The sequence below is a fragment of the Cucurbita moschata genome, unplaced genomic scaffold (genome assembly GCF_002738365.1).
Source record: "Cucurbita moschata cultivar Rifu unplaced genomic scaffold, Cmos_1.0 Cmo_Scf00028, whole genome shotgun sequence".
Classification (NCBI taxonomy): Eukaryota; Viridiplantae; Streptophyta; class Magnoliopsida; order Cucurbitales; family Cucurbitaceae; genus Cucurbita; species Cucurbita moschata.
In genome coordinates, this window is record NW_019268544.1 from 2,195,298 (window position 1) to 2,221,889 (window position 26,592).

At 37.4% G+C, this 26,592-nt stretch overlaps 5 protein-coding genes across 6 annotated transcripts; 2 read left to right on the forward strand and 3 right to left on the reverse strand.

The window, feature by feature from the left end:
* Positions 1-2,187: 2,187 nt before the first annotated feature.
* Positions 2,188-4,438, forward strand: LOC111463543 (cyclin-D5-1-like). Its single transcript, XM_023107514.1, has 5 exons — positions 2,188-2,786; positions 2,913-2,996; positions 3,082-3,373; positions 3,463-3,596; positions 3,696-4,438. The coding sequence occupies exons 1-5, from the start codon at positions 2,505-2,507 to the stop codon at positions 3,912-3,914; spliced, it is 1,011 nt and encodes a 336-aa protein (XP_022963282.1). The 5' UTR covers positions 2,188-2,504; the 3' UTR covers positions 3,915-4,438.
* Positions 4,439-5,791: 1,353 nt separating this feature from the next.
* On the forward strand, positions 5,792-11,390 carry LOC111463584. The gene is made up of 5 exons (XM_023107586.1): positions 5,792-7,180; positions 7,768-8,232; positions 8,322-9,386; positions 9,796-9,967; positions 10,408-11,390. Exons 1-5 carry the CDS (start codon positions 6,074-6,076, stop codon positions 11,364-11,366), a joined length of 3,768 nt encoding a protein of 1,255 aa, XP_022963354.1. The 5' UTR covers positions 5,792-6,073; the 3' UTR covers positions 11,367-11,390.
* A 1,702-nt stretch (positions 11,391-13,092) lies between these two features.
* On the reverse strand, positions 13,093-15,989 carry LOC111463088 (protein SHORT-ROOT-like). The gene has a single exon (XM_023106898.1). It carries the CDS (start codon positions 14,796-14,798, stop codon positions 13,320-13,322), a length of 1,479 nt encoding a protein of 492 aa, XP_022962666.1. The 5' UTR covers positions 14,799-15,989; the 3' UTR covers positions 13,093-13,319.
* Positions 15,990-17,755: 1,766 nt separating this feature from the next.
* LOC111463531 (peptidyl-prolyl cis-trans isomerase CYP65-like) lies at positions 17,756-21,859 on the reverse strand. Its single transcript, XM_023107500.1, has 11 exons — positions 21,564-21,859; positions 21,384-21,446; positions 21,181-21,284; positions 20,788-20,879; positions 20,594-20,683; positions 20,420-20,495; positions 19,959-20,332; positions 19,485-19,741; positions 19,113-19,401; positions 18,674-18,784; positions 17,756-18,565 (listed from the first exon to the last, which is right to left on the reverse strand). Exons 1-11 carry the CDS (start codon positions 21,689-21,691, stop codon positions 18,368-18,370), a joined length of 1,782 nt encoding a protein of 593 aa, XP_022963268.1. The 5' UTR covers positions 21,692-21,859; the 3' UTR covers positions 17,756-18,367.
* Positions 21,860-23,141: 1,282 nt separating this feature from the next.
* Positions 23,142-26,549, reverse strand: LOC111463644 (adenylyl-sulfate kinase 3-like). 2 transcript variants are annotated; one of them, XM_023107671.1, is made up of 8 exons: positions 26,233-26,545; positions 25,874-26,100; positions 25,120-25,260; positions 24,207-24,356; positions 23,998-24,116; positions 23,758-23,842; positions 23,420-23,466; positions 23,142-23,243 (listed from the first exon to the last, which is right to left on the reverse strand). In XM_023107671.1, exons 2-8 carry the CDS (start codon positions 26,091-26,093, stop codon positions 23,145-23,147), a joined length of 861 nt encoding a protein of 286 aa, XP_022963439.1. In that variant the 5' UTR covers positions 26,094-26,100; positions 26,233-26,545; the 3' UTR covers positions 23,142-23,144. The 2 variants fall into 2 exon arrangements, with proteins under 2 accessions (XP_022963439.1, XP_022963440.1); XM_023107672.1 differs by lacking the exon at positions 24,207-24,356 and having other exon boundaries at positions 26,233-26,549.
* Between the last annotated feature and the right edge of the window lie 43 nt (positions 26,550-26,592).

Genomic DNA, 26,592 nt, shown 5'->3' on the forward strand with positions numbered 1-26,592 from the left:
TACAACAGGGACGATGTGATTCGAGTATGACTCCTTACTACAAACAACTTTAATATACCGTTTATATTTTTAGGATTTAACATCGGAGTTATAAAATTATTAAAGGTAAAATAAGTAATAAAAAGAAAAGAAAAGAAAAAAAGATTGTGTGTGGGATAGAAAACTGAATGGAATGAACATCATGATCTCATGATTTATCCATTTGCCCATCCTTTTAGCATCAAGGTAGGGATAGCAATGAACAAGATGGGCTCATGGATGCCTCTCTTTCCCCAACCCTACACTAACTTTATCACTCTCTCATTCTTTTTCTTTATTTCACAATTTTAGCAACAAATTCATCAATTTCCTGGAGATGCCCTTCACATTTTTATTTATTTATTTATTTTATTTTTAACATAAGATTCCAATCAATTTACTTTTCTTTCCATTTCAACATTAAAAATTAAAACAATTAACACAAACAAAATAACCTTAACTATCAAACAAACAAACATTTCCGGTCCTCTCCATTAAAAAACTACAAATTAAAGAAACTTCCCATTTTTAAATTCAATAATTCCAAACTAAAAATTCTCATTTCCAATTCCAACAACGTAAAAACTTAAAAAAATTAACCTTAAATCATCAATTTAGTTTCCATAATTTTAATTTTTTATAAAATTTAATAGCTGGAAAAAAAAAAAAACAAAAAAAGACCGACTTTGATTGGAAGCCCAGATTTTGGATCTTGTGTCCGTTGCTTCTTCTCAATTATTATTTATTTTCAAAAATTTCAATATCTACAATTAAAAATTATAAATGCGTGAATCCACTTTAGATATGCCCCTATATATATATATAAATAATAATACAAATTCAAAAAGGTAACGTTGGGAGTTTATTAAATCCCCCATGTTCTATTTTGAAGTTTTCCTCTCTAAATTATTAAAATTTTATTACAAACTATGGTTTTTGTTTCCATCCCAACGGGTATGTTTTATTTTTTTGAAAAAAAAAGAAAAAATTCGTACTCGCGTTCTTGGACTAAACACAAACTTTTAAAAAAGGAAAAGAATAAATATGAATTCAATAAAGATATCGGACTAAATTATAAATAAATAATATAACTCGACTAGTGAAAATATATATTTACAACAGTAAAATAGTAAAAAGAATACTCGAAGAAATAAGTGCGAAACCAGCAATGGGCCAGCTACTACATGAGACATTGACCAAAACGACAATCCATCATAGACAAATGGGTGAGCCCCACAGACCAACAATCAAACTTGGGCAGTAATAAAAATTTATACTCCCACTCCCCACAGCTGTCCCAATTTATATTTACCTAATTCCTCCAACCTGTATATATATATATACATATTTTCTCCCATTATTTATTTTCAATTTACTATTTACTCCTTCTTCAATTATTATTTTTATTATTGTTGTTTTTACAGATGATAACTGCTATTTTTGTGCATACACATTTTTATTCTATCATGCCTTTACATTACTACTTAATTAAACCTTAACATTAATTAATAATCTCTACAGGTTTTTTAGTCTTTTAACGTTATGATTAATTATCCTTCCCATTTTTACCCTTTAAATTTCGACTTCGATTCTAAGTCAACAAGCCTCGTCAAAATATGATGTTAAAAGAAAATTTATTTTATGTTCGAAATATATTTCCAAATAAAAATTTTGTAACTCAAGTGAGCCGAATCATTCTTGTGATATTAAAGAACATTAAAGTTTATTTGGTCAATTGTATGTGAAATCTTTTATTTTATTTATTTATTTCTAATTATTCCACAAATAAAACACAAAACTTGAGATCGAATTTGGTTTTAGGAAAAAGAGAACCGTGAAAATCAAGAAGATATGTATTTATTTTATCATATATATTTATATTTGATTCTTCTCAACATTATTGAATACTGAGTTGTCGAATTAATTTTGCCTTTAACAGTATGGTTTGGCGTCGATCCATGAAGAGCGTAGTTTTCATGAGATTTGTCTGTGTGTTTTCCAACATTTTAAAGGTTTAGTTAGTTGGATCGCCTCTTGTATTGGTATCTTTGTCACGAGCATCATGCGCTCGTTTATGGTAGCGTAATTTTATAAATATATTTAATGGGTAAAAAGAAATTAGGTTTTTTATTTTTATGGTAATGAAAGGAAAAGAAGGAGAAGACGAAGAATTGATATGATATGATACGAGTTTGATAGGAAAGAAAAGGGGATTGAAGAGGGAAAGAAACTCAATATCTCATCCGGTTGTTTTGGCGGCAACGAAACCGGTGTTTTCGCCCGCCTCCCCACTCGCCAAAGTCCACTCTTTTCCCTCTTTTTTTTTTTTTTTTTTTTCTCCTCACCTTCGCCCTCTTTCTCCACTCCATGTTTTGGGCTTGTTCGTGGGTTTTAGGAGTTAAGGAGCTTCTCTACAAATTTACCCACATTCCCCTTTCTTAGACTTTTCTTCTTGTTCGAATGTACAGAGAACCCGACGCCCAGATATGGGGTACACTACTGACCGAGCTTCTTCTTTCTCTCTCTCCAATCTATTGTGTCAAGAAGATGCGTCTTTCTTGACTGACGATGACCCCGATGAACCCACCGCCCCTTCCGACCCGGTTCCCTTTTTTCTCGCCGATGACGATGATGAGTATTTTGAGATCTTAGTTGCAAGAGAGACTGGGACTGAATCTACAACCCCTTTGCCCTTAAATCATTCTCCGCCATCTATCCAGACCTGGTTGAGGACTGTCCGATTGGATGCAATTGAATGGATTCTCAAAGTTCGTCTTCTTTTTTGCTACAATTCGACTTACCCTTCAATGGATTCGTGTTTTTGTTTTGTTTTGTTTTGTTTTTGTTCTTTTGGGGATTTTATAGCTTGGTTTTGTGTCTGTTCTTTGATTTAGAGTCAGGTGCTTTTTGGATTTCAATTCCATACTGCGTATCTATCCATCACCTATTTCGATCGGGTTTTGTCTATCCGGAACCTTGTAAGCTATCTAATCCGTCAATCTGAATGTTGGGTTATGCCGATCAAGTGTTTGATTAATTGATTCTTCTGTAATTGACGGACAGCAAAAGAGGTCGTGGATTTTCCGATTGTTGGCTGTGGGATCCCTGTCACTGGCGGCTAAGATGGAGGAATCTAAAACCCCTAAGCTATCGAGTCTTCAAGTTGAGGGATTTGATATGGAAAGCAAGGCAATTCAAAGAATGGAACTCTACATTCTTAATACCTTGGGATGGAGAATGAGCTCAGTCACTCCCTTTTCTTATCTACAATACTTAATCCGAACGATCTTCATCGACTCCAATTCACAAGGATTACTCTCTAAAGCTGCGAAGTTTATAATGGCAACAGTTAAAGGTATCATCCGATCCCCCATTTCATGATTAATCGCTTCTTCATTTGCAACTTCAATTGATCTGTTCATTAAACTGGGACTTACGGTACAGAGATTAACTTAGTGGATCATCGACCATCTATCATAGCTGCCGCTTCATTATTAGCTTCATCTGATGCTCATATGACAAGAGAACGGGTTGAGCTTAATTTGAAAGCGATACCTTCATTTGGGTCTTTAGAATATGTGAGTTCTACTGCTTTGAGATGGTTCATAGTGCATAAATCAGATCCGATGTGCATGTTTTTGCTTATTTTGTTCTTGCATTGTTGAAAAATGCAACAGGAAGATGCATTCTTTTGCTATAATCTGATGCTCAAAACTGAGAAAGGGAATGTGAAAGAAGAGATTATTGGAACTCCATCATCTTCAATCTGCACAACCACCCCTAATATTGTTGACAACCGTTCTGCTACCTCCACTTCTGGTACTAAGAGTAAGAGACGACTCACATTCGAGGAGTCCGATCCAGATTGTCCGGAGAAGAAGATTCATCGGCCATAGTGAAACATAGTATGGTATTAATAATGAGAATCTAGGATGTTTTTCACTCCAACATTGTTGTTCGAGATAAATTTTTGTTGATCAAACGATTGGGGCTTCATTTTTCCAATACCCAATAAAGGATCCAGCAGTGACAGACAAGAAATAGAAATAAGGGAGAAGTAAATATGAGAGAAAGGGATAATTATAGCCTGGACAATGGAGTAAGAACAAGAAGATGAAGAACACAAGAAGAAGCTGACTTAGTATAAGAAAAAGAAAACCATCAAATTCCAAGAGAATCCTTGAAGGAGACTGAAGGTTGTTGTGGTTATTGCTAATGTTTTTATGTTCATGATCACTTGATGCTGTCACTTGCTCTTTTCATTATATTTATTAAATTTTGTTTTATTTAGTTCCATTGTTTTTGCCATGATGATCACGAATTTTATTGTTGAGTATCTATTGCCACCCTACCTTTTGATGGGAGGCTTGGGATGCTTCCCCCTTCTCTTTCAATACACTGGAGCTGATAAAGTTTGTGCTTTCCTGTGTACCATTTGAGCCATTTGGAAGAAGTGTATACATAACATTAATAAGAATGTTGGAATACCTTTTGATCCATTGTTAGGATTCTTTCATACTCTTCCTCACTCACTCACTTCAAACTCGAAACTAATTCATCTGTTCGTTGTTGGTTTGGCTGGCTCTATTCTCCTGTTTTTCTTCCTCACTTAGTCATTTGATATTCTGAAACAGGAAAAGAGTTTCTGATCGAAGGGAAGTTCGGGAATGTCTCTTCCTACTCGTTGAGTGACGATCTTGGCTTATATCAGATGGTTTAGTTGGGGAATGAGGGATGGGGGGAGGATGAAAAGGGTGTGGTAGTAGCTATTTTGAGTGAGAGATGAGGGGCAGGAGTGAATTATTTTGGTTGAAAGTTGGCGTTGGTGATGCATCCCATTTGTTTTGGTTGGGATATGGTGGGAGAAGTTAGGCATTGAGATATCTGAGAAGATGGGTGTCAGTGGTTCCACATATCATACCTCTTTTAGTTTTGGTTTTGTAATGGAAACACTGTCAGTGGTTGATGACTACAGAGTGTACTGTTTTCCCCCCATGGGGATGAAAACACTGGAAGCCACACCCAAGTAAGGGAGACTAATCATACCACAAAAGCCTCATACCCTAACTTCACCGTTAAGATTCCATCTATGCCCCATCTCCAATCTCCACTCGCAAGTGGCTTGATCCCTCCTCAGCATTTCTTAGAAGGGTGTTGAAACTTTTTTTTGACAGATGCGTTTTAAAATGTGATGCTGATTACGATACATAACGCGCTAAAGCAGACAATATTTGCTCGCGGTTGGGTTAAGATGTTACAAATGGTATCAGAGTCTGTCATCAGGTGATGTACGACACGGGTGGATTGTGAGATCTCACATCGGTTGGAGAAAGGAACATCATGAAGCTCAACGGCAGAGATCGAACTTTTAACTACCCACATTAACAATACTTTTCCTTTCTAAATCATGTAAAGGTCGATCTTTGTTCTCAGTTTATCTTGGTTCTATCATATTTATTAAATATAAATTAATTAGAAATGACCGTAGAAAAATGGAAAAAATGTATTTATAATATAAATTAGAAAGGAATGACGTTTCATTTCGTTCATGAATGATAGTTCTATGAACAAAGTTCAATTATTTGAATTCTTAGCTTGGGTCTTCCCTTCATTAATTGTATGTTTGCACAAATAGAGAAATGAACCTTTAATTAACAAATATTTAAATATATGAACACTAATTAGTTCTGGGCCGGCCCAAGTTATACAGACGTGGGGGACGAGACTATTGTGAAAAGGGCGCGAAAATGCTCAATTCAAATTCGAATGGGGTTATACTAAACGTACCTGTCCGTGAAGATTGGTAAAAAAGAAGCAGCAGAGTATCAGAGTCAACCGGAGATGCTCCGTCATGGTCATCATTTCTCCGTCTTCGCCTTCGAATTTTGAAGTACAGAGGATGAAGCGATTCTCCTCCGTCGTCGAATGGAAGGAAGCGACAGTTTTGGCCTCAGTTTCCGTTTCCGACGACTCTGTTTAAAGACGAAGGAAGGACTCCAACCCCATATATAGCAGAAAGGGATATCGAAATAGAGATAGTAGAAGTTTGTCTCCCATGGAGAAGAGGTTGCGTTCATCTCTTGAATCCTCGGCGGGAGAATTCGTCTCGTCTGCTGTAAAACTAAGCCTCAAGTCATCAAAGCACGCGCTCAAAACCCTAATTCATGGCGTAAAGTCTTCTTCAGATCTTTCCTCCTCTATTCCTCTAGCCCTCCAACTTTCTGTTTCTCGTGCAATTGAAACTTTTCGGAATCTTCTAGGCACCAGTTTCACGAACTCTAATCCACAATTCAACTCTAGTCCCTCCAAGTCCCCGCAGTCTCCTCCCACTAAACGTCTGCGACGATCTTTGCGCCATTCCAAAACTCGGGAATTTGAAGATTTAGAAAGTGGTGAATCCAATTCGAACTTACGAAAGGAGAAAGTTCTGGCAGAGCTCGAAATTTTGTCGTACCTTGTGTTCTTGTGCATTTCGCACCCTAAAAGAGTATTTTCTCTGATCGATTTACTGCCGTGCGCTCGGGAGTTGCACGATAATTTGGTTATATTAGAGTCGAATTCCGTATTGTCAACGGAGATTGCAAATTTGTGCGAGGAATGGTGGAAGGAGGACTTGCCGGGGCGAGAATCACTGATCTCTCTGTCCCTCCCTTTCCTGCTCTCTAGATCGTTGACGCTAAAGAAGAAGGGGGATGTGCACAAGGTTTATATGCTTCGTGAGGCATTTTCCTTGTTTGATTTTGAAGACGAGAGTATCAAAGATTTGAAACTTTTGCTAATTCGTTGCGTTATTTCACCTCTGTATTTGAAAACCGAGGATGGTCGTCGGTTCCTGGCATATACGTTTGGCTTAAGTCGGCAGCTACTGAAGGAAGCGTTGGCAATTATCCGATCCCAAATTCCATTTGGAAGAAAATCTATGTTGGAGGGGTACGGAGACATCGTGTTTCGTGCTTGGCGGAATTCTGAAGGAGATATAAGAGATGAAATGGAAAATGGTTTTTTGCAGGGTCTGGTGGAGGTTGCCATACATGCGAGCACAAGTGCGTTTAGTGCTTCCATTAGAAGGGTTTTAGGAGCGTTTGTAGACCAGCGAACTGTCGACGGTGTTGAGAAGCTTCTTTTCCGTCTAACTGAGCCTGTGATATTTCGATCGCTGCAGGTACTTCTCTCTTTCTAGCAATCCGTTCTTAATTCACAATTGAATGTCTCTATAGCTCAATTGGTATGAGCAGTAGCAATTAATGTGTTCTTGTGACATTCTGAAATTCATTAGTCTGCACTCCTCATCTTGTTCATAGTAAACAGTTAAGAGGGAAAAAAGGAACGATTGAATTAACTTACTTCGAAGGTTAGAAGATGAATTAAAATGTTGAGGATGTATGAAACAATTGAATTTTTCTTTAGGATTTGGTTGTGATAGTGTTTTAGTAAGGTTTCAGTACTAGCTGAGCTTCTACTTCTCAATCTATTAACGATTTAGAGTGTGCTTGGATAAACATTCTAAGTGATCTTGAACTGCAAAATTGTCTCTCTTAAGAGTTAGATAGTTTGGTAACAAAGCAAAAATAATTTTTTGAAATAGTCACATCGGTTTAATCATCTTTTGATGGATCACTTCAAAGTTAATAGACGCAACTTCTATTTAACGTTCATGTATAATATACTCGGAGGATTCTGCTTATGGAAGTATGTATTTAGGCTTTGGTTAGTACACGGTTCTTATCATCCTGCTGAATCTCTTGCCAGGTTGCAAATTCAAATGTTCGTCAAAACTCATTGCACCTACTTTTGGATGTGTTTCCTCTGGAAAACCCAGATGCTACAAAAGAGCTAAAGGACACATTGCTCGAGAAACAGTTCTTTTTAATAGAGAAGCTTCTCATGGATGAATGTTCTGATGTGAGAGTCGTAGCAGTTGAAGGTTGTTGTCGCATTCTTTATTTATTTTGGGAAATAATCCCTTCATCGACCATCACAAAGATCATTACCAAAATTTTTGATGAAATGTCGCGTGATATATCCAATGAAGTCAGGCTTTCAACATTGAATGGCATAATCTATTTGTTTGGAAACCCTCAATCCCATGAGATTCTTAAAGTGATCTTACCAAGGTTGGGGCATTTGATGCTGGATAATGCGCTTTCGGTAAGAGTAGCTCTAGCAGATATCCTCCTCCTTATCAGGGATGTTCGTGATTTCCAGTTTAATAAGGTAAGGCTATCATATTACTAATTTTTTTTAAGCATAAATGCTACAAAGGCGTGTTCTTTCCGATAAAGTATCCTCGAATGTTTCTGTAGGTGGTCAGTTTAGATGTATTGTTAACGGTACTCGCACATGATCAACCCATTATTAGCCAGAAAATTACTAGATTGCTGATACCTTCGTATTTTCCCACCAAAGTATCAATTGAAGAGGCATGCAGTCGCTGCATAACACTTATAAAGCGGTCTCCCATGGCTGGAGCAAGATTTTGTGAATTTGCTGCGTCAGAAGGGGCATCTCTTAAGTCAATTAAGGAGCTTGTTCAAGCATTAATCAATTTGGTTTCGTCCTCTGCCAAGCTGGATGAAAATTACATTGATGGCTTACTTCTTTCAGCCAAATACCTCTGCAACAGCATTTCTAGTGAACTTTGTTATAAGAACGATCTCAAAGATTTGTTCACCGGTGAAAAATTGAAGTGCTTGCTCTCTGTAGCACATTCTGGGCGTGCACGATCTTCTTTATTCGACATTGTGTCCATGTTCTCTCCCGATGATCTTACGGATCTCCTTGAGGAGTGTATGCAATTAATTACTAACTGTAGTGGTTTGTCGGGTGACTTAGCAAAGCAAGCTGAAGTGAGGTCTGGCCATAAGTTTTTCCAGGCTTGTGATGCACTGGATGTTATGTTCGAAGCCATGACATTGTTACTACAGAAATCTGCTTATCGTTGTCACATTAGATTTGGTACTGAGATACCAAAGTTGAGTGTTTCCCCTGCAAAGAGAAAGAGATGCAAATTATCAGGGAAAGTACTATCTAAATTAAAGCGTTTTGGTGGAAAAAAGTGTATGAGCTTTGAAGGCGACTACCTTGTTGCAGTAGGAATATCGTGGCAAGTTAAAGATTTGGTTTCAGATGAAAAAATGAAGAGTGCTTTATTGAGTTCTCAGACTATAGAGACCATATTTCTTACTTTAAAAGTTATCTGTGAAGTAAGTATTGTGGAATGCGTTGATTACGAGTTTATGGATGTATCTCCCGTTCTAGCATATACATCTCTTGCTTTGCACATGGCGCTAAAGAAGTGTTGCAGCAAAAATAGTACGAGTAATAGTGGAACCAAGAACAAAATTGTCACAGATTCTTCTAGTTCAGAGGCAAGTGCTTATACTTTGATATTCTGGTAACTTGAAGTACTAGTCCCTATTCCCCTTGGATAGGATGAACTGTATACGGTGTCTTCTTGTTTCTTAGATATATGTTCCCATCCAGCTCTCTTTACCTTCCACTTAAAATTGCTTAACTGCCCGGTTAATTACTCAAATAGTATTGCTATTACAATATTATCAAATAATTCCTGTTTGATGAAAAACTGTAATTTTTATTATTAAGATTTTATTCTAGTTGAGCAAAGTGTTTAGTACAAAGTTTCTTTTTTATTATGTTACAGTAGTTTCAACTTTACTTGCCAACGGAAACTCATTTGAAGTTGTGGAAATTATCATACTGTCTGATCCACGTTTTACCTTTACAGTATATTTCTGAAGTCTTATCATTCTTCTGCAGGCAATATTGGAGCAGACGCTTGATCACTTGCTTAACTGCGTTAAGAAACTGTACGAGTCAGAGGACCCTAGAAAACCTGATGAAGCTAAGCGAGGTGTCAGAAAATTGTCTCAACATGTAGAAAAAAAGCTGAAGGAATCTGGGAGAAATCAATCTCACCCTCTTGAGGGAGGTAAGCAATTCGCAAGTGAATTCTACTCTTGAGTGTAAACTAGCTCAACTAATACTTCAAGTTGAAATAATGACCGAAGTACTTTGTTTTGTTAGATTAAATTTATAGAATGAGATGCCCTGATACTCTTAATCTTGCTATATGATGCTGCTTTTCAATTCTTTGTTAATGGATCATTATTTCAATCCATGTTTTTAATAATCATGGGATAAACTCAAAATAATAAGATCTTATAGGTTTTCTGATTCTTGAAGTTAGCTCAGATGATACTTTCAAATTAGTTGATGAAGAACATTAAAAAGAACCATGCATCTAATTGTTTTGGGATTCAGGTTTTTAGTAAAATCTTAGATTTTTGTTTTTTGCAATACTTGTTAGCATATATACTATTTCTATAAACGTGAATGACAAATTGTTGACATTTGTAGTTATTCATGTAGGATGTGTTGATCCTTTAAAAAAGACGTTGAAGCAGGGGAAGAACCTTACAGCTATCCTCAAGTTCATTGTTGATTCTATTTCCATGGGCTTTCTTTCAGAAAAGTATGAATTGTGCTTGAAATTTGCTTCAGAGTATATGCAACTCATCACGTCGATTTTAGGCCAACAAGTTTATAAAGATATTCAGTTCGAGATGGAAACGAAAGAATTTTTCCTCTGTCTAAAGTGCTCATTAACCTATGCTGCCAAGTTATTGAATCAAGTGTTAAGACATGTGAAAGATTCATCGTTGACGCAGATTCCTATTCTTGGCCATAATTTGCTTGATTTGATAGCCTTAGTTGAAGTACATTTGGGGTCTGGTTATGCAGCACGTCTTGTTGCGGTGGCAAAGTCTTGGCTTCCTGATCTGATTTTGGCTTTAGGAGCTGATTGCATAATAAAACCTGTTGAAGGAGAGGAGGCGCACATGTACTTCTTTGAGCAAGCCAAAATTAATTTTCCCCCATGGATATCAATGGTTGCAAAGATCGAACTTCTCAATTTGAATGAAGATTCTACCGAGGAGGACGATGACAGATCTCTAGACCAACATAAATTTTCCATATTTAAGAAATTTCTGAAGATGACTATCACATTTTTAGAAAGAGATCACCACATCTTGGATGCAGTTGGAGCGATTTTTATGATTGGCTCAGAAATTGGGTTGGAAACAAAGGACTTTGGGCTGGTATTGGGACTTCTACAGTTCGTGTGCCGAAGCCTGTACAGTGCTGACGACAGAGAGTGGGGTGATATTATGTTGGCTTCTTTGCAACGTTGTTACCCTCAGATAGAGAAAGAATTATCACAATGTAATGGAGATGAACGTCATCAGTTGGATAGGGCAAAGGCTTTGCTTGAACCCATATGGTTGTACCATATTTTCGAAACTGGTAAAGTTTTCGATGATGAATGAGTAGACAAACCTCATGTTATTACAGTACCGAACGTTATTTATCTTTTAGTTTTCCTGGAAGAAGCATACCTTTACTAGTGAACCCGAGCATGGCTAAAATCAATAGGCTTTCAAGGGATAAGTTTGTTAATTATAGATCTAAGTAAAGGATATTGGGATAGGAAAGAAAGGGTAGCCTGCACACCCCATGAGCAGACTCGTGCTCTTTGACAGACAACAAACTATTCAAGTGGGTGGGGGGTATTCCACAGTTCATAACAGAAGCGGGAAAAGGAAAAAGAAAAATGAGAGCCAGTTTTGAATGTCGTGGAGAGGAGATTATTGGTTCGGCCCTATGAAAAGAAAACTGAAAAGTAACAATTGTTCATCCATGGGAATCGGCAGCTTTAAGGCCACGGCATGGACCTGCCCACATCAACTTTTATAGAATGTGTTGGTGTTGGTGTTGGTGTTGTAAGGGAAGAGACTTGTAGTGTCAACGGTGAGATTTTAGGCCACATTGAAATAAAGTTAGCCTGTATTTACTCTGGCTGGTAAGTTTATTGAAATGACGCATCACATTCTCACGCTCCTCGCAAGATACACGGCTAGTTCAAATGAGAAAGACCAGCCAGAAAGTACTTGAAAGTTGAAAGTGAACTCAGGTACTATAAACGTAGCCTTATCTTTATACGCACTCATGTTTTTGTTTCTGTATTTTGTAATTTTAAAGCGAATCATTCACCTTCTGTGGGCCAAAAGTAGCATCACTGGGAAAGAGCTTTTTTCTTTTTTTTCTTTTTTTTCTTTTTTTTTTTCCATTAGTGGGGGCCATAATTAGAAAAGTAAGATGGCTGGCTTAAATAAAGAACACCCTCCTCCCTCCCTCCCTCTGTCAAATCCCATATGAAAAATCTTAGACTTTTGAAAAGTTTCCTCAGGAATTTAGAGAGAGAGAAAGAAAGTGGGCATTGAAAGTCAGCATGAGGAGGCCACTACACAGCCCATTTGTGCCACTAATGAGCGAATATCTCAGCGGCCGTCCTAAGATTCTGAGTGCCTCCACAGGCTCGAAGTTCTATTCCCAAAACCCAATGCCTTCTTTTCCCTCCCCTTCTAAGTTTTTCTTCTCTCTTTACTTTCTATTATCTATCTAATCTCCAACTTAACCAATTTGATATCATTCAAATTTACTTGCTTATTAATGCCATTTTGCTTCATCTCCATCCACCAACTCCACTTGTGATATTGGACCTCTCTTCTCTTCCCATTGTGACAATTGTTTGGATCTTACTCGTTTTAATAATGATTCTAAAAAAAGTGGTTCATTTCCTATGCAATCCAGAATATTTCTACTATTTTTTTTTTTAAAGTTAAAAAGACATTTACTATTTGATATAATTCCAATCTTCTTTACTAAATATTATGTGCACATCCTATAAGGTTGTGTTTCGGACTCAATTGAGAACATTAAATTATTGATACTTTTTCTTTCTTTCCATTGTTGTGTAGAATGCAATAGAGAGAGGTTATATAATTAAGATTAAGATTAAGATCAAGTGGAAACGTTACTGATTTCTTGAACCTTTTTTCTTCTTACCAAAAATATTCGTCAACATTTTACTTCTTCTTTACATATATATTAAAATTAAGGTATAGTAATGATTATTTATCTAAAAGTTAAATTCCTTCTACGTGATGCATTGTTGTTCTATAATTTGAAATGGTAATGAAGAGAAGAAAAGAAAAAAGGGAAAAAAAGGTTCATAAAAATGGGGAAATAATGACAAATTAAGAATTAAAATGTACCTGAATTGTATTAAAATCACTGGAAATAGATACTTTAATTTATGTTCCCTCCCTTTTTTTGGTTCCAAACGGCCTTGCCCGAGGGTTTCCCCCATCCTTCGGCCATGTGCTAAAAGCCACCAACTGAACCATTTCCATTTCGATGGACCCACTGGTGAAGGTCAGTCAAGGTTTCCATGCACTGGCCCACACCACCGGCTGCTCTTTCCACGTCAAGAATATTCCGGCGACGTCCGAGCTCTGTGTCATTGCCCACCCTTCCTTGTACCTCCTCAATAGTGCCCTTACGTCGTCGCATACTTCGTCGCTGAATATCAGCGGACTGAAACCGCTTCCATGCAACCGCTGTGCCCACCGAGCTGCCGATTCCCTTCTCTCCACCGACTCCGCTGCCGAGCAAGCCACCAGGTCCACGATTGCCCTACCGGCTGCTCTCTCAAGCATCAACCGCTCGTTGCTTGTCCTCGTGAAACTCTCGTCCAATGTCTCGAAGTAAACCCTAAACCAACGCAGACATTCTTGGAACCCACTCAGAAATTCAATCCCATCGACGCCTACGTCGAGGTCGGCTTCCTCTTCTATCACCGTGATTATCCGCGGCCGTAAACTGCGGAAAGATGCAATCAAGAAATCTCGGCGGTTATCAACTGCCGCCACGGAACGTAACGCTCCGATGCAGTTGACGGCGAGTGCCTCGTCTTCTTTGATGTCTAATTTCGCCAAGTCCAAATCTGAAAGGTCACCGGAATGGTATAGCGTGTGGAATTTGAAAGGTACGCCCATAAGCCTAGCGAACTTTTCCATTCTTGTACCTATTTCCTTCATTACTTTTTGAGATGCGGCTACTCCACTTCCATCGCCGGGTTTAGTGATGACGACAGTTGTGAGGCGTAGGTGGGGCGTATCGTCGGTACGAGTCGCGAGGGCTTCTAGCAAAGTGGGCCACTGAGTGCAATACGTGTTACTGATATCGATTATGTGTAGCTTTGATTCGCCTTCTAAGGCTTCAATTAGTGCGCCATTGCAAGAAACATGCCCAAAAGTGGTCCAGGGACTAACCTCCTGAAACTTGAGCATCATTTTCCTAGTTGATTCGAATGAGCATGATTTCTCTGAGGCGGAGGACAAAGCGCGATAATTACGGTCGCCGGAATCAGTCATGCGGGTAAACAAGGCCTGCAGGAAATAGGCAGCTAGCTTTTGATCCGTATCCCCATAGGGGGAGCTAAGTTCGTTTAGCATCCACATCAGCTGCTGAACACGAGCACTATTCCTGTCAGAAATGGCCCTGGCGGTTTCCAGGAGAATATCAGGGGCCCACCTGCCGGAAAATTCGAAGTTGAAATCCGGAGCGGGGGAGACGAATGAGAATTGATCGATCGGGGTTGGGGTGGTGGCGGTGGGCGTGGTGGAGACGGTGGAAGATGGGTTGGGAAGGTAAGGATTGTAGTATTGTCTAGAATTACTAGACGATGAGAAATTTTCCTCATCCATGAGAACGTTGTAGCATTCTTCGTCTTCCTGTTGATGGTAATGATATTGGTTTTGTCTAGACGATCTAGAGCTGCTAGAATTGGTTCTACTTCTACTGGAGTTGTAAGATTGTTCGGACTGAAGATTGACAAGCCGAAACAAGGTATCCATTTAAGACCCACATCAAAAAAGAAAAAAACACTCGGAATCTCCTTAGTCTTTTGGACTTAGAACAAGTTGTCTGAAAGTGAGGATTCGTTTCAGACTGCGAATTTAGGTGGTGGGTTAATGCCTAAAACAATAACACAGCTAAAGGTGAGAGAAAGATGGGGAGGAATAATGGAGAGGGGGGGAAGCCTTTGGGGTTCTTATTTTAAAACCCTCTTCTGTGGAAGCAAGCAAGTAGACGATTGTTTTTATGGGCTAAATCTGAAATGTAATATAGCCATAACACATAGAGCATGGTTGGGATTGTGTAAAAAGTAGAGAAGGGGAGTGGGATTGGTTTAGAAATAGAATTCTGGTTCTGACAAAAAGATGATGGAAGTGTGATAAAAAGAAAGGAAAGGTAAGCATGTCTAAGAAGATGATCGATGGTGTTAGCTAGTGGATTAGCTTTTGCATTATTTTAGAATTTAGAGAGGGAGAGAGGGTGTGTTTATGTTATTAGAAGGTTGTGTGTTTGAGTGGAGTGGAGTGGAGGGCAGGCGTGCCGATTGGAGTTTGGGTAATAGAGAGAAAGAGAGAAAAAAAATAATAAGGTAAAGCTGCCGGCGTGCATCAGCATCATAGAAGAAGAAGCCACTCACATTTGTTTGCCTCCTAATCTCTCTCCAAACTCTGCCAAAATTCTGGGTTCGCTTTATACTTTTCATAAACCCCCCCTCCACCCCATACATGATGACAATGTGGTATAAATAATGATGTACACTTTTACCAATACAACCATCCCCTTCCCCAATTTCCATTTTCTAATTTCTAATTTCTAGGGCATGCTTTTGATCCAACTTTATTCCCTCCCCACCCCCATCTAGTTTAATGTTTTTACCACAATATTCTTAAGGCATCTATCTCTTGTTGCAGCAGCCCTACGCCCCTTTCTCCATATAGCCCCAACCATTCTTCTTCTTCTTCTTCTTTGTCACCTCGCCTCCCTCCACACATGATATTGGCTCTCATGCTCTTGCTCTTTCTCTAACCCCATGTTCAAGTTTTCTGTCCTTCTCCCATTTACCTAGAAATTTGTCTTCTTTTGGTTGAATGGCTGTATCTCTAGGTTTTAGGACACTTGTTTTTTATATTGGAATCTTCATGTGTGGATGAATTTATGTTAGGGGGATGATTGTGGCGGAAAATCTATGTGAGAATTTATAAGATTTGATGAATGATTTGGTCAACTCCATTTTTGGTGTCTGTTGTCCTTCATTTTTAGAAATTTGTTCTTTATTCCAAGCAGAGCATCATTGCTGAGAGAGAACCCAATTTCCCATATCTTATCTTATTATTATTTATAACTTAACACACACAAAACAAAAGGAACGAACCTTCAGTGTCTTTCCTCCATTTTGTTTTTCTTCCTTTCCATTATTCCTTTTCTTGTTTTCTTTCTCCCTATCAAATGTCTCTTGAATTTAACCCCTAATATTTCTCTTTCAAACTAAAGTGGTTTATTAAACTTTTATGCTCTTTTACTATAAATTTCTATATATTCTTTTTCTTTTTGAGTTTGATCAAATGTTGATCATGATATGTTTTAATTTTTATTTTTTTTTACGTTTAATTGATATTAGTTCTCTTTAAATTAATTATTTGTTGTACATTTAGTAATTGCTGAATGTTTTATTAATTTATTTATACAATCTCTTCTTTTAAGTTTGAGATACAACTATTTCTAAATAATACAAAAGTGATGTTAAACAAATTGATTTCCAAAGCTATCACAGACCATTTTCTTTGAATGATGGTGATCTGTGTTGCAATACAATTACAAAATTATTAATGAAAGACCATAAGTAAAGAAAAAATAATAATTCAAGAGAAGAATGAAGCAAAAACAAATTAAAAAAAAAAAAAACGAAAAAGCAGATTTAAGTATAACTTTCAAAAAAGAAGAAAAAACATGAGGGGATGGGGAAGCTTGAGTAAGGAGAGAAGAATTGGAGGAGATGGCTACCTTGAAAAATAAAAATTGAAAGTGTAATTCAGCCCACTTTATACAGGATATTTCAATTCAAACTCGAATTTAATTTGATTTTGAATCCAATTAAATCTTAAATTAGAAATTTCAATTCAAAATCATTTGAAAAAGAAAATTGAATAAAATTGTCTCAATATAGATATAAAATAAAATAAAAAATTGTGATATGAATAACATTTCAATTAGTTACATAATCCTAAAATAGACCCAAATTAAATTCTAACCCATTAGATACTTCAAATCCAGGGATTGGTTGAAATGTGTGGTCCAAAATCTAAAATGAATGCAATGATTAAAGTGATTGTACGCTTGAAATAACAACTTCAAACCTCTTCTATGTAAACAACTTTTGTGAATAAATTACAGGTTAAGTTGTTGAACTCGAAAGAAAAAGGAAAAATAAAAAAAGAGAGAAATAATAATAATAATAATAAGAATAATAAATAAGGATTGGTTTCATTCAATCAACACCAAAAGCAGATGCTTCTCACCCCTGATATTGGTAACTGATGATCATATTAATTTGTTGATCAATCAATAACTAATAGTTAATTGCTATTGTTGGTTTGATTAGCATTTTGCTTACTCCAATGATGAGCTAACACTTAAACAATGGCTTTAAAAAGAAAAGGTTAAAATGAAAATATAAAATATGGTCTAAATTATTAATAACAATTTGCAATTACGCTTAATAAATAAAATTAAAAAAAAAGCTAATTTATCCTTACCTTCAAGTTTGAAGTTCTTGAATTACATATTGCCAACACTCGAGATGATAACATAATTTGAGCTATGGAAAAGTGATCTGCTACGACCAGCGAAGAGCAGAGTGAAAACTACAGGTGGGTTTCAAGATATCTCAATCTGTGTGGGCCAATATAAGTGGGCTAAAGCTGAGAGACTTAGAGAGTAAGCAGCGACACAGAAAAATGATCAAAATTTAAAGTCTGGATCGACAGCAAAGCTGTGAACAAGATAATTCAGCAGTGTTGGGTACGGTTGAAATACAACTTTACTTGGAAATTCAGCATGCGGTCAAACTCATTTCTTTTAGTACAAAAAATATGAGAGTATGAAGGTTCAAATCTCCAATTCTAAGTATGAGTACACGGCTGAGTTATCCTCACTTTGGCATATAACTACTCACTACTCCTTAGCAGAGAAACAGCTTTGAAATATAAATACTATTGGAAGAAGTAGAGCCGTTCTTATATCTGCCAATTGATTTTTACAGCACACTGTCGGAAAAGGAGGATTCATGTCTGAATTAAGCTTCTCCCTCTTTTTCTCACTCTCTCTCTCTATCTATCTCTCTTTTTGGGTTTGGGGGAAGGGTTGTCCTTAGGCATAATCTACAACTCAAGAGTTTGTGAAATGAACTTCTGTCGTCAGTAATGGATTCCAGAACTCAATAGGCCAAATGCACCCTTTTTACCCGCTCCCCATTCCAATAACTTGTAAGATTTAAACACCAAAAGAAAACGGTAACTTAAGGGCTAGCTGCAAAACCTATGCCCTTTTCTAAATTGGTCTATATGGATTCTTACCACGAAGAGAAGTCTTTGAACTCTCCTGCAGCTGTCCTTTTCTTGGTCGAGGTAGTTGCTCCTAGACTAGCATCAACAGCAGGGGGTTTGGATTGGGTATTCCTTGCTTTCAGGTATTTCCCTACACCGCCACCTGCAGCTCCATTTTCAGCTACCCCGGTGCCTGGGTTGCTATACCATGATCCAACCTTATCCTGAAATAAACGCAAAGATACTCATCTGAGCTTATCAAAAGAGTTTTTCAAATAATGATGACGAATACTATAAGCTCCAACAAAAGTCATTGGGTTGTGGAGACAAACGTTTTCTTCATCTTCAACATTCTTCTCGTCTTTTTGCTTGTTTTCTTCTTCTTCATCGGGTTCCGAGTATGGATTGACAAAGACTGTGACACTTGTAATCTTGATCTCCTCCTGCACAAGTAAAAGATGAGATGCGTTGGGTCATCACAGTAGGAAGTAAGGTTGAAATATCTAGGGGGAAAAGTAATGTCCAAAGCATTGAAAAGTAACAAATTATGTTTGCCAATCATTCCATAGAAATGTCCATATATGCCCATTAACATCCTCAACCATTCGTACACACACATGACTGACTTAATTGAGCTTTAAACTAGAGGATTCTTAATATTTTCAAAGGGAAAATAGGCAAAGGGCGTCCTAGAAAAGAAACATGCAACGGAAATCATGCTGACCACAAAAAATGGAAGGTTTAAAATTACAAAGATAATAAAGAACTGACCAGAGGCCGATCATTGTCATCAACAGGAACCTTTTCCATAGCTGCCAAAGCAGTCAAACCACCAACAACACCGCCAAATACAGTATGCTTGAAGTTTAAATGATTGGCAGATTTGTATAGAATAAAGAACTGGGAACCATTAGTGTGGGGACCACTATTTGCCATACTGACAATTCCCCTTCCAGAATGAAGCAACTTGGAGTTGAGTTCATCTTTGAAGGGCTTTCCCCATATAGATTCACCTCCTCTCCCAGTACCAGTTGGATCACCACCTTGAATCATAAAATTCCTACATTATCACACCTTCACCATGTAAATACGCCAAATAATAAGATTATAATTATTGAACTGCAGTCTGCAGCAGCATCGTACCTAATACTTCTATGAAAAGCAACTCCATTGTAGTAGCCATTTTCACACAGTGTGATGAAATTCTCACATGCCCTTGGAGTAATATCACAATGCAGCTCAATATTCAAATCTCCATGAGTTGTGTGCAACTGTACATATCCTTTCTTCTTTGGATTTTTCTCAACCTTGATATATTCGTGTTCATTCTTTGTAACAGGATCGTAAGATGTAGATGTAAAGGATCGGGATGCAGCCCCAGTAGTGTAACGACTCTTTACCTGTAATAACAACTTATGTTAATAATTCATTTAGATGCCAAAAAAATTATAAAAACCATTATAACTGGAATACTGGCCTTCTTTCCGATACAGGTACCTGAATTCTAATTCAATCATATTGTTGGATAAAACATTTCAAATTGTTCGTTGAGTACCATGTAATTAATAATGAATTTGAAGGGGGGAAATCTAACAATAAATAGTGTAATACACTAACCATCTTAGCATTCACCGGTGCCCTCTCACCCGCCATGTGCATGGCAATTCGAGCTGCAGTTTTTTCACTAGGAGCAGCTTTCGCAGCAGCTGCACTTCTTCCATGTACTGAAGCAGATGCAGCATCCACAATACTAAATGCCTGAGTAGGTGTCTCCTCTCCTTTTGCATTTTCCTTGGAATTTTCTTTGATGCGTGACCTAGCTTCTAAAATTGCAGCAAGGGCAGCTGCCCTTTCTTTCTGTGCCTTGCCACCACCTCCCCCATGAAGTGCAGTTTGCCTTCCTTCTTCTGTTCCAAGTTCCTTCAACATCTGCTTGATGTCACCCGACACATTTATGTTATATGTTGGATCTGATTTCATTTTCTGAAGTTCTGGGGAAAATTGAAGTCAATAAAAAGAGTCAAGGTGCAGAGGCAGGACGGAATTAACACAAAAAAGGAAAAAGATCAGTTGCTGACCTTCATTATCAACTTTCAGGCTTTTTTTCACATGATCAAAATCCAGGAGAACCTTGCTATCAAGTGCAGTAGGGTTCTGCAAATCAGCACTGAGTTTGAGGAAGTGCATAAAAATGAAATTTACTATCGAGATTAGGAACAGTTGAAAATGATCAAACTCTGGAACCCTTTTACCTGAATGGTTATAATATCTTCCCTACTAAATGGTTCATCAGTGAGAAGTTCCTTCCAGTTTTTTGTCTTGATATTTAGTTCTTTAATTGCCTAAAAGGTGGAAATATCAGAAAATCAAGCATCAAGCTCCAAGTACTTCAAGAAGAAGCAAGAAAAGACCACTGAGAATGAGAGCACCACGTGATATAACGTACCTCGTAGCAGAAAACATTTCCAGTGGTCTTTATAGCAACTATGTGAGTGAACTCGGTAAAAACTTTGTTTAGTACAGGGCACTGGAACTCACCTGAAGCAAAGTCGAGAATGCGGTAGGGTCATCCACAACAAAAATATGATCTTCAAAAGCATATAATTCTGAGTTATATGTGTGTGTGTGTGTTTGTGTGCACGGGCACCGAATTACAAAAATATTGAACTTTAACACATCATTTAACTCTAATCACAATGGCAAAAACCTATACCAGACCCAAAACAAAGAATTGTTTTGACAACCATGCTACTGTAAATGACATTTGACAACCAGGAATATTCACCAATCATATGAATTCAAGGCAACAAACATGATGAGGTTTTAAAACAATACCAACCTTCAGAGTTCTTGTGGAAAATCAGAGGAATAAGATCCTCCTGCTTCAGGGGAGCTCCAGTAACAGGATTTTTACCGTACTTCCGAATATAAGGGATGATATTCCTGAACCCGAGTACCAATATGGTTATGAAGAACAATAAACTAACTGATATTCACAAAAAAACAACAAAGAAAGTTATTGTGAATTTTAAAAAAACCTACATTATCTCGAAGATGCTGCCATCGGCAGTACATACAGGGTCCTCAAAGGGTGTAAATGTAAGCCTGCCATTAAACTGCAACTGTTAATTCATGGCAGACGCATGGGCAACAAGTAAATAACAATTACGTACAGCAAAAGAAGAATTAGTAAGTGGAGATTAAAGAGGAATGAGAAATTACGCGCAGCAATAAAAGGGAAGCCGCTTGAAAGGGGTTTGATTGTCCTTGGATTTGGCTCCGCCCCATTCAGTGGCCCATTCAGTTTTCGTAATAAACAAACGGTCTTTACTGTGCTGTTTCTTCCCCATCTTCCTTTGCCTCTTTGAGCTTCGAACTCAGAAGCTGGCGAATCTCTGCAATTAGGGCTCCTGAAGAAGTTCAATTTCCCTTTCGCTTCGATACCAATTCATACCCAGCCGAGGTTAGGGAAGCTGACCTCGTTTATCGACATGTCGTCATCTGAATCCGGATATATAATTCTTATGCAAATCGACGTATCGGTTTGATTTCCAAAAATTATTTTTTAAAAAACTGATTTTAATCTAATTATTATTATTATTATTAAATACTAATTCACCGAGGACTCGTTTCATTCTTTTCTTCTTTTTTTTTCAGTTTATTAATAATCTTATTTCGTACTATTTTATAATTACTCTTTTGCATTCTTGCTTTGTAAATAATAATAAAAACAAATCTTAGTCAATTTTTTTTAAATTATAAAAATAGTAGTTTTGGTTTTTTTATTTATTTAAAAATTTTGTCTAAAAGTTGTATATAGTTTCTAAAGAAATATGAAATACTAAAACTAGACGGTGTATTTCAAACTTTCAGTCTCTTTACAATTTACGGCATCATAATAAAAAATACATCGAAACAAATATTTTTTAGAAACATTTTTTTTTTTCTATAGGCAATCCAAACATACCTTGTGATAACCAATATGTTAGAGTCGAGTTTGAATAAAATCAATACGTGTCGGATGATGAAAGTCTCACTGCTAATTTAGGGAATGTTCGTGGGTTTATGAACAAAGAATACTCTCTCCATTATCTCCATTGGTACGAGGTTTTTGGAAAGTCCAAAACAAAGCCATAAGAGCTTATACTCAAAGTGGACAATATCATACCATTGTGGAGAGTCGTGTTCGTCTAACATGGTATCAGAGTCATGTCTTAAACTTAGTCGTACCAATAGATTGGTAAATCCTCAAATGTCGAACAAAAGACTCCAAAAGAAAAGGAGTCAGACTTCCTCGAAAGCAGTAAAAAATGGCTAAGACTCCAAAGAAGTCGAGCCTCGATTAAGGGAAGGCGTACTTTGTTCGAGGGGAGGTGTTGGATGATGAAAGTCCCACATCGACTAATTTGATCATGGGTTTATAAACAAAAAATATTCTCTCTATTGGTATGAAGCCTTTTGAGAAGCTCAAAACAAAGCCTGAAAACTTATGTTCAAAGTAGACAATATCATTGTAGAGAGTTGTGTTCGTCTAACGATATGAACTTCGCCAAAAAAAAAATTAAAGTTACAATGTCCCACAAAGTAACAAAGCACACAGTGGTCTATTTCTCATGCTTTTTAACCTTATTCGCAAGCAGGATGCTAAATGGACCAAGAATTGGAAAGCACAAACCGAAGGAAACGAGATGTTTCCTAACAGCGAGAAATAAGAGGGGAAATTACATCTCCTGTTAAACTAAATAACAACAAAAGTACCAGCCTCCTCCCTCCTCCCTCCTCCCTCCTCCCTCCTCCCTCCTCTTAATTTTGCAGGTACCCTCTCTCTTCTAAATATGAAATTACTTCTTCCGCCATTTCATTAGGGGACGAGCAGATTCCTTCTTTGTATTGCAATAAAATCTGCCAACAAAGACCAGCGTGAGTCCATTTATGTTTCTTCATTAGTTCATGTTTGATGAACACAATAGTCAATTCGTTCAACAGCAGGCAAATAATTGTTAGCATTGAAATATATGTAATCCTTTGACCGTATGAAAACAAAAGGAAACAAAAATGTATGTTCAAAGTACACACACCTCGCAATTTAATGGTTCTTCATATGGATCATCTATCCCCGTGAATCCTGAAAATAGATGGCAAAGATCATCTCTAAATTGAGAATTGATATCAGTTGTGGAAATATATGTATACAAAAACAAAGCACGATAAATCTTCCATTACAACAACTACAGCTACATCCGTGAAAATTGGCAACTTGAATTCCCACCTAGAAATCAGCCACATATTTACAGACAAGATTGGCAGAAAGGTTTCATCCAAAAAAGAGAAACGGATGGAAAATTTTGGAATACCTACCAAATCCTAAGAGGAAGGATCAGGTGAAACCAAATATTGGGGAAAACCAAAATAGTACCTTGAATCTTTCCTGCTCTGGACAGTTTATACAGACCCTTTGGATCCCGGGCTTCACATACCTTAAGTGGCACATCAAGGAAAACCTGTAAAAATATGACAGAACCCAGCTGTCAACAATGAAGACATGACCATCTTATCAATGTCCAGAGCTCTAATGCCTTGCCCTGGTTGTGAACTCAGTTACCGGAAATAAAACTATGCCCTGATACTATGCAATACAAGAATTAGTATAACATACCTCAATGAAATCGCCTTCTGCCAACAGAGCTCGACAGGCATCTCTGTCCTTCCGGAAAGGGGATATTAAACTAGCAATACAAATAATCCCAGCATCTGCGAATAGGCTTGCTACCTCACCTGTTGACCATCTTGATTAATATTCACGAAATCTGGGTGATGCAAGAAATGTCAATGGAAATATTTCATCTGATAGAGAAGGCCACCCACCAATTCTCCTTATGTTTTCCGCTCGATCTTTGGATTCAAAACTAAGATCACTGTTTAGACCATGCCTAATATTGTCGCCATCAAGGACGTAGGTCAGCTTTCTTCTTGAATGTAAGCCTTGGCTTAATGCACATGCCAAAGTGCTTTTTCCTATAATTAGAGCCCTATGTGAGAGAGAGGGAGAGAGTAACTACAGTGAAAGGATCATTCTATACATAAGCATATTAAACAACAGTCTCTTAATTGTACCAGAACCACCGTACAACGTAAAATACCAGTTTGATGATAATGGAATCTCTTTTTCAGGAAAAGTTCATATGATTGATCATGAGAATGATAATTAGTTATGACCAATAAATTTACTCATATCTTTTGAAATAGAAACAATAAACATGTATTGTTACAGACAAGCAGCTGCATTTTTTATTTCCTTATTTCAGTCTACTACTCTAACTCTATACGGAGATGATAAGAGTTGAAAACAACTAAGTCAACTGTGTCCAGCCAATTAGTCTATAATTTAGTCTCTTAATCGAGTATATTCTTCATGGAACTCTTCTCCATGAAACGAACAACTAAGTCACATAACTTGTAAATAACTTGTAGACTCCATACTACAAAAAAATAATTATTTAAAAACTGCATAAAGGCAATCAAAAAGTTCAGATGATCTATCCTGCAATCTGGGTCAGTGAAATAAGTCTCACAAACTTCTGATTAACAAAAGAAACCAAACGAGGATAGAAAGCGAAAAAATTAAGTGACGGGCATTTGAGATAAAAGTTTCTGAGCAAAATAAAGGCCAAAATCACATAGAAGGAATGATACCAGTTATAATGGAGAAAGTGATGATGGTCCTCAAAATTCAACAAGAAATAAGACCAGTTACCAGTTGGAAAACACAAGGACTAACCTGAACCACTAAGACCAGTTATCCATATGACACAGCCTTTCTGCTGAATCAACTTTTCTCTTTGAGGCTTCCTGACGGGGCAATCATGCCAGACGATATTTGTCGACTTCCCACCAGTTGAGGTCTCATGGCAACCTTTACCTAATTATGAGAAGGTTGGACAAAATTAGAGTACCCAAGTAGTTTCAAAATTCAGTAAACTAATGAGTCATGATGAGTCAAGTAGTTTCAAAATTCAGTAAACAAAATTAGAGCTCGGCTAATAATGAGTCATGACCTTGTAAAGTCAAGCTAAGAAACTATATTTGAAGTAATATACCAATAAACAATTTGGTATGCATCAGCCTTGCCTTTGAACTACACAAAAGATACGAAAATCGTAATTTTGTGTTTTACCTTTCTCCAAAGGCACAACTAACATCTATTGAATACGAACAATTACCTAATTGATGGCACCAATGATCCAGATGGTAATTAATCGGATGTTTTATAGGGACAGAAGGAAAAGAAAAATTCATAAGTTACTGGGAATACTGGGAATAAAAAAATTCAAGCCAAAACGCATTTAGTTTTAAACCTAAGACTGATTGATTCAAATACAAGATATTGCTTACCAATATAATTTCCGAAACTTCAAATTGGCGGGTTCAAAAATATTAATCCGGAATGAAAACTATTAAACATTCTTTGATTTACATGAATTTGTTACAGTCTTCATAAACAGAACCAAACGCGAGTTTAAAAAATTAAGTACCGTGAATCGCAGAGCAATTGTTCGTCAACGCTTTAAATGGTTGGAAAAAACCAGTAGCAACAGCATCGCAACAGAACCGACATCCTCTACAACTCCGCTTCAGTCCAATCGCATTGTTCACAGCAACGTTCACCAGCTTCAACCTCCCCAGAGATGAGGAGATCAACGGCCGGTATTCATTCATGTGAACCAGCGGTCGCGCCACTTGCAACGTGACCATCTTGGATCTGAACACAGAAAAATGCATCAGGAAGCACAGAATAATACTCTAAAAAAGAGATTCGAAACTCCGAAAGCCTCGGTCGAAAATCTACATAAATATAGATAAACAAGAAAGCATTAGATACAAAAATACATACAAGATTGAAAATAGCGTTGAAAGAGGTCCGTCGGAGGAGGTAGCGGAGGTAGTTCCGTAAACAATGGGACATCCACCTGTAGTTCAGCTCGGATAAATGGGAATGGCAACTGAAAAGGCAGAGAGACGACAGAAAGCGGATGTGTAAAGCAACAACAGCGTGGGTGAGGAAGGGAGGCTCAGCTGTCACTAGAAGATGGAATCCACACAAGGAATCAAGCACTAATTACTCAGCTTTTAGCAATATATTTGGATAACGACTATGAATGTGCTGCGCAGAAATTGTTAATTTCTTTAGCTTTGTCACGGTGTGAATCGTCATTCTTCCAATCAATCCATCTATCGAACTGAAACTAATAAA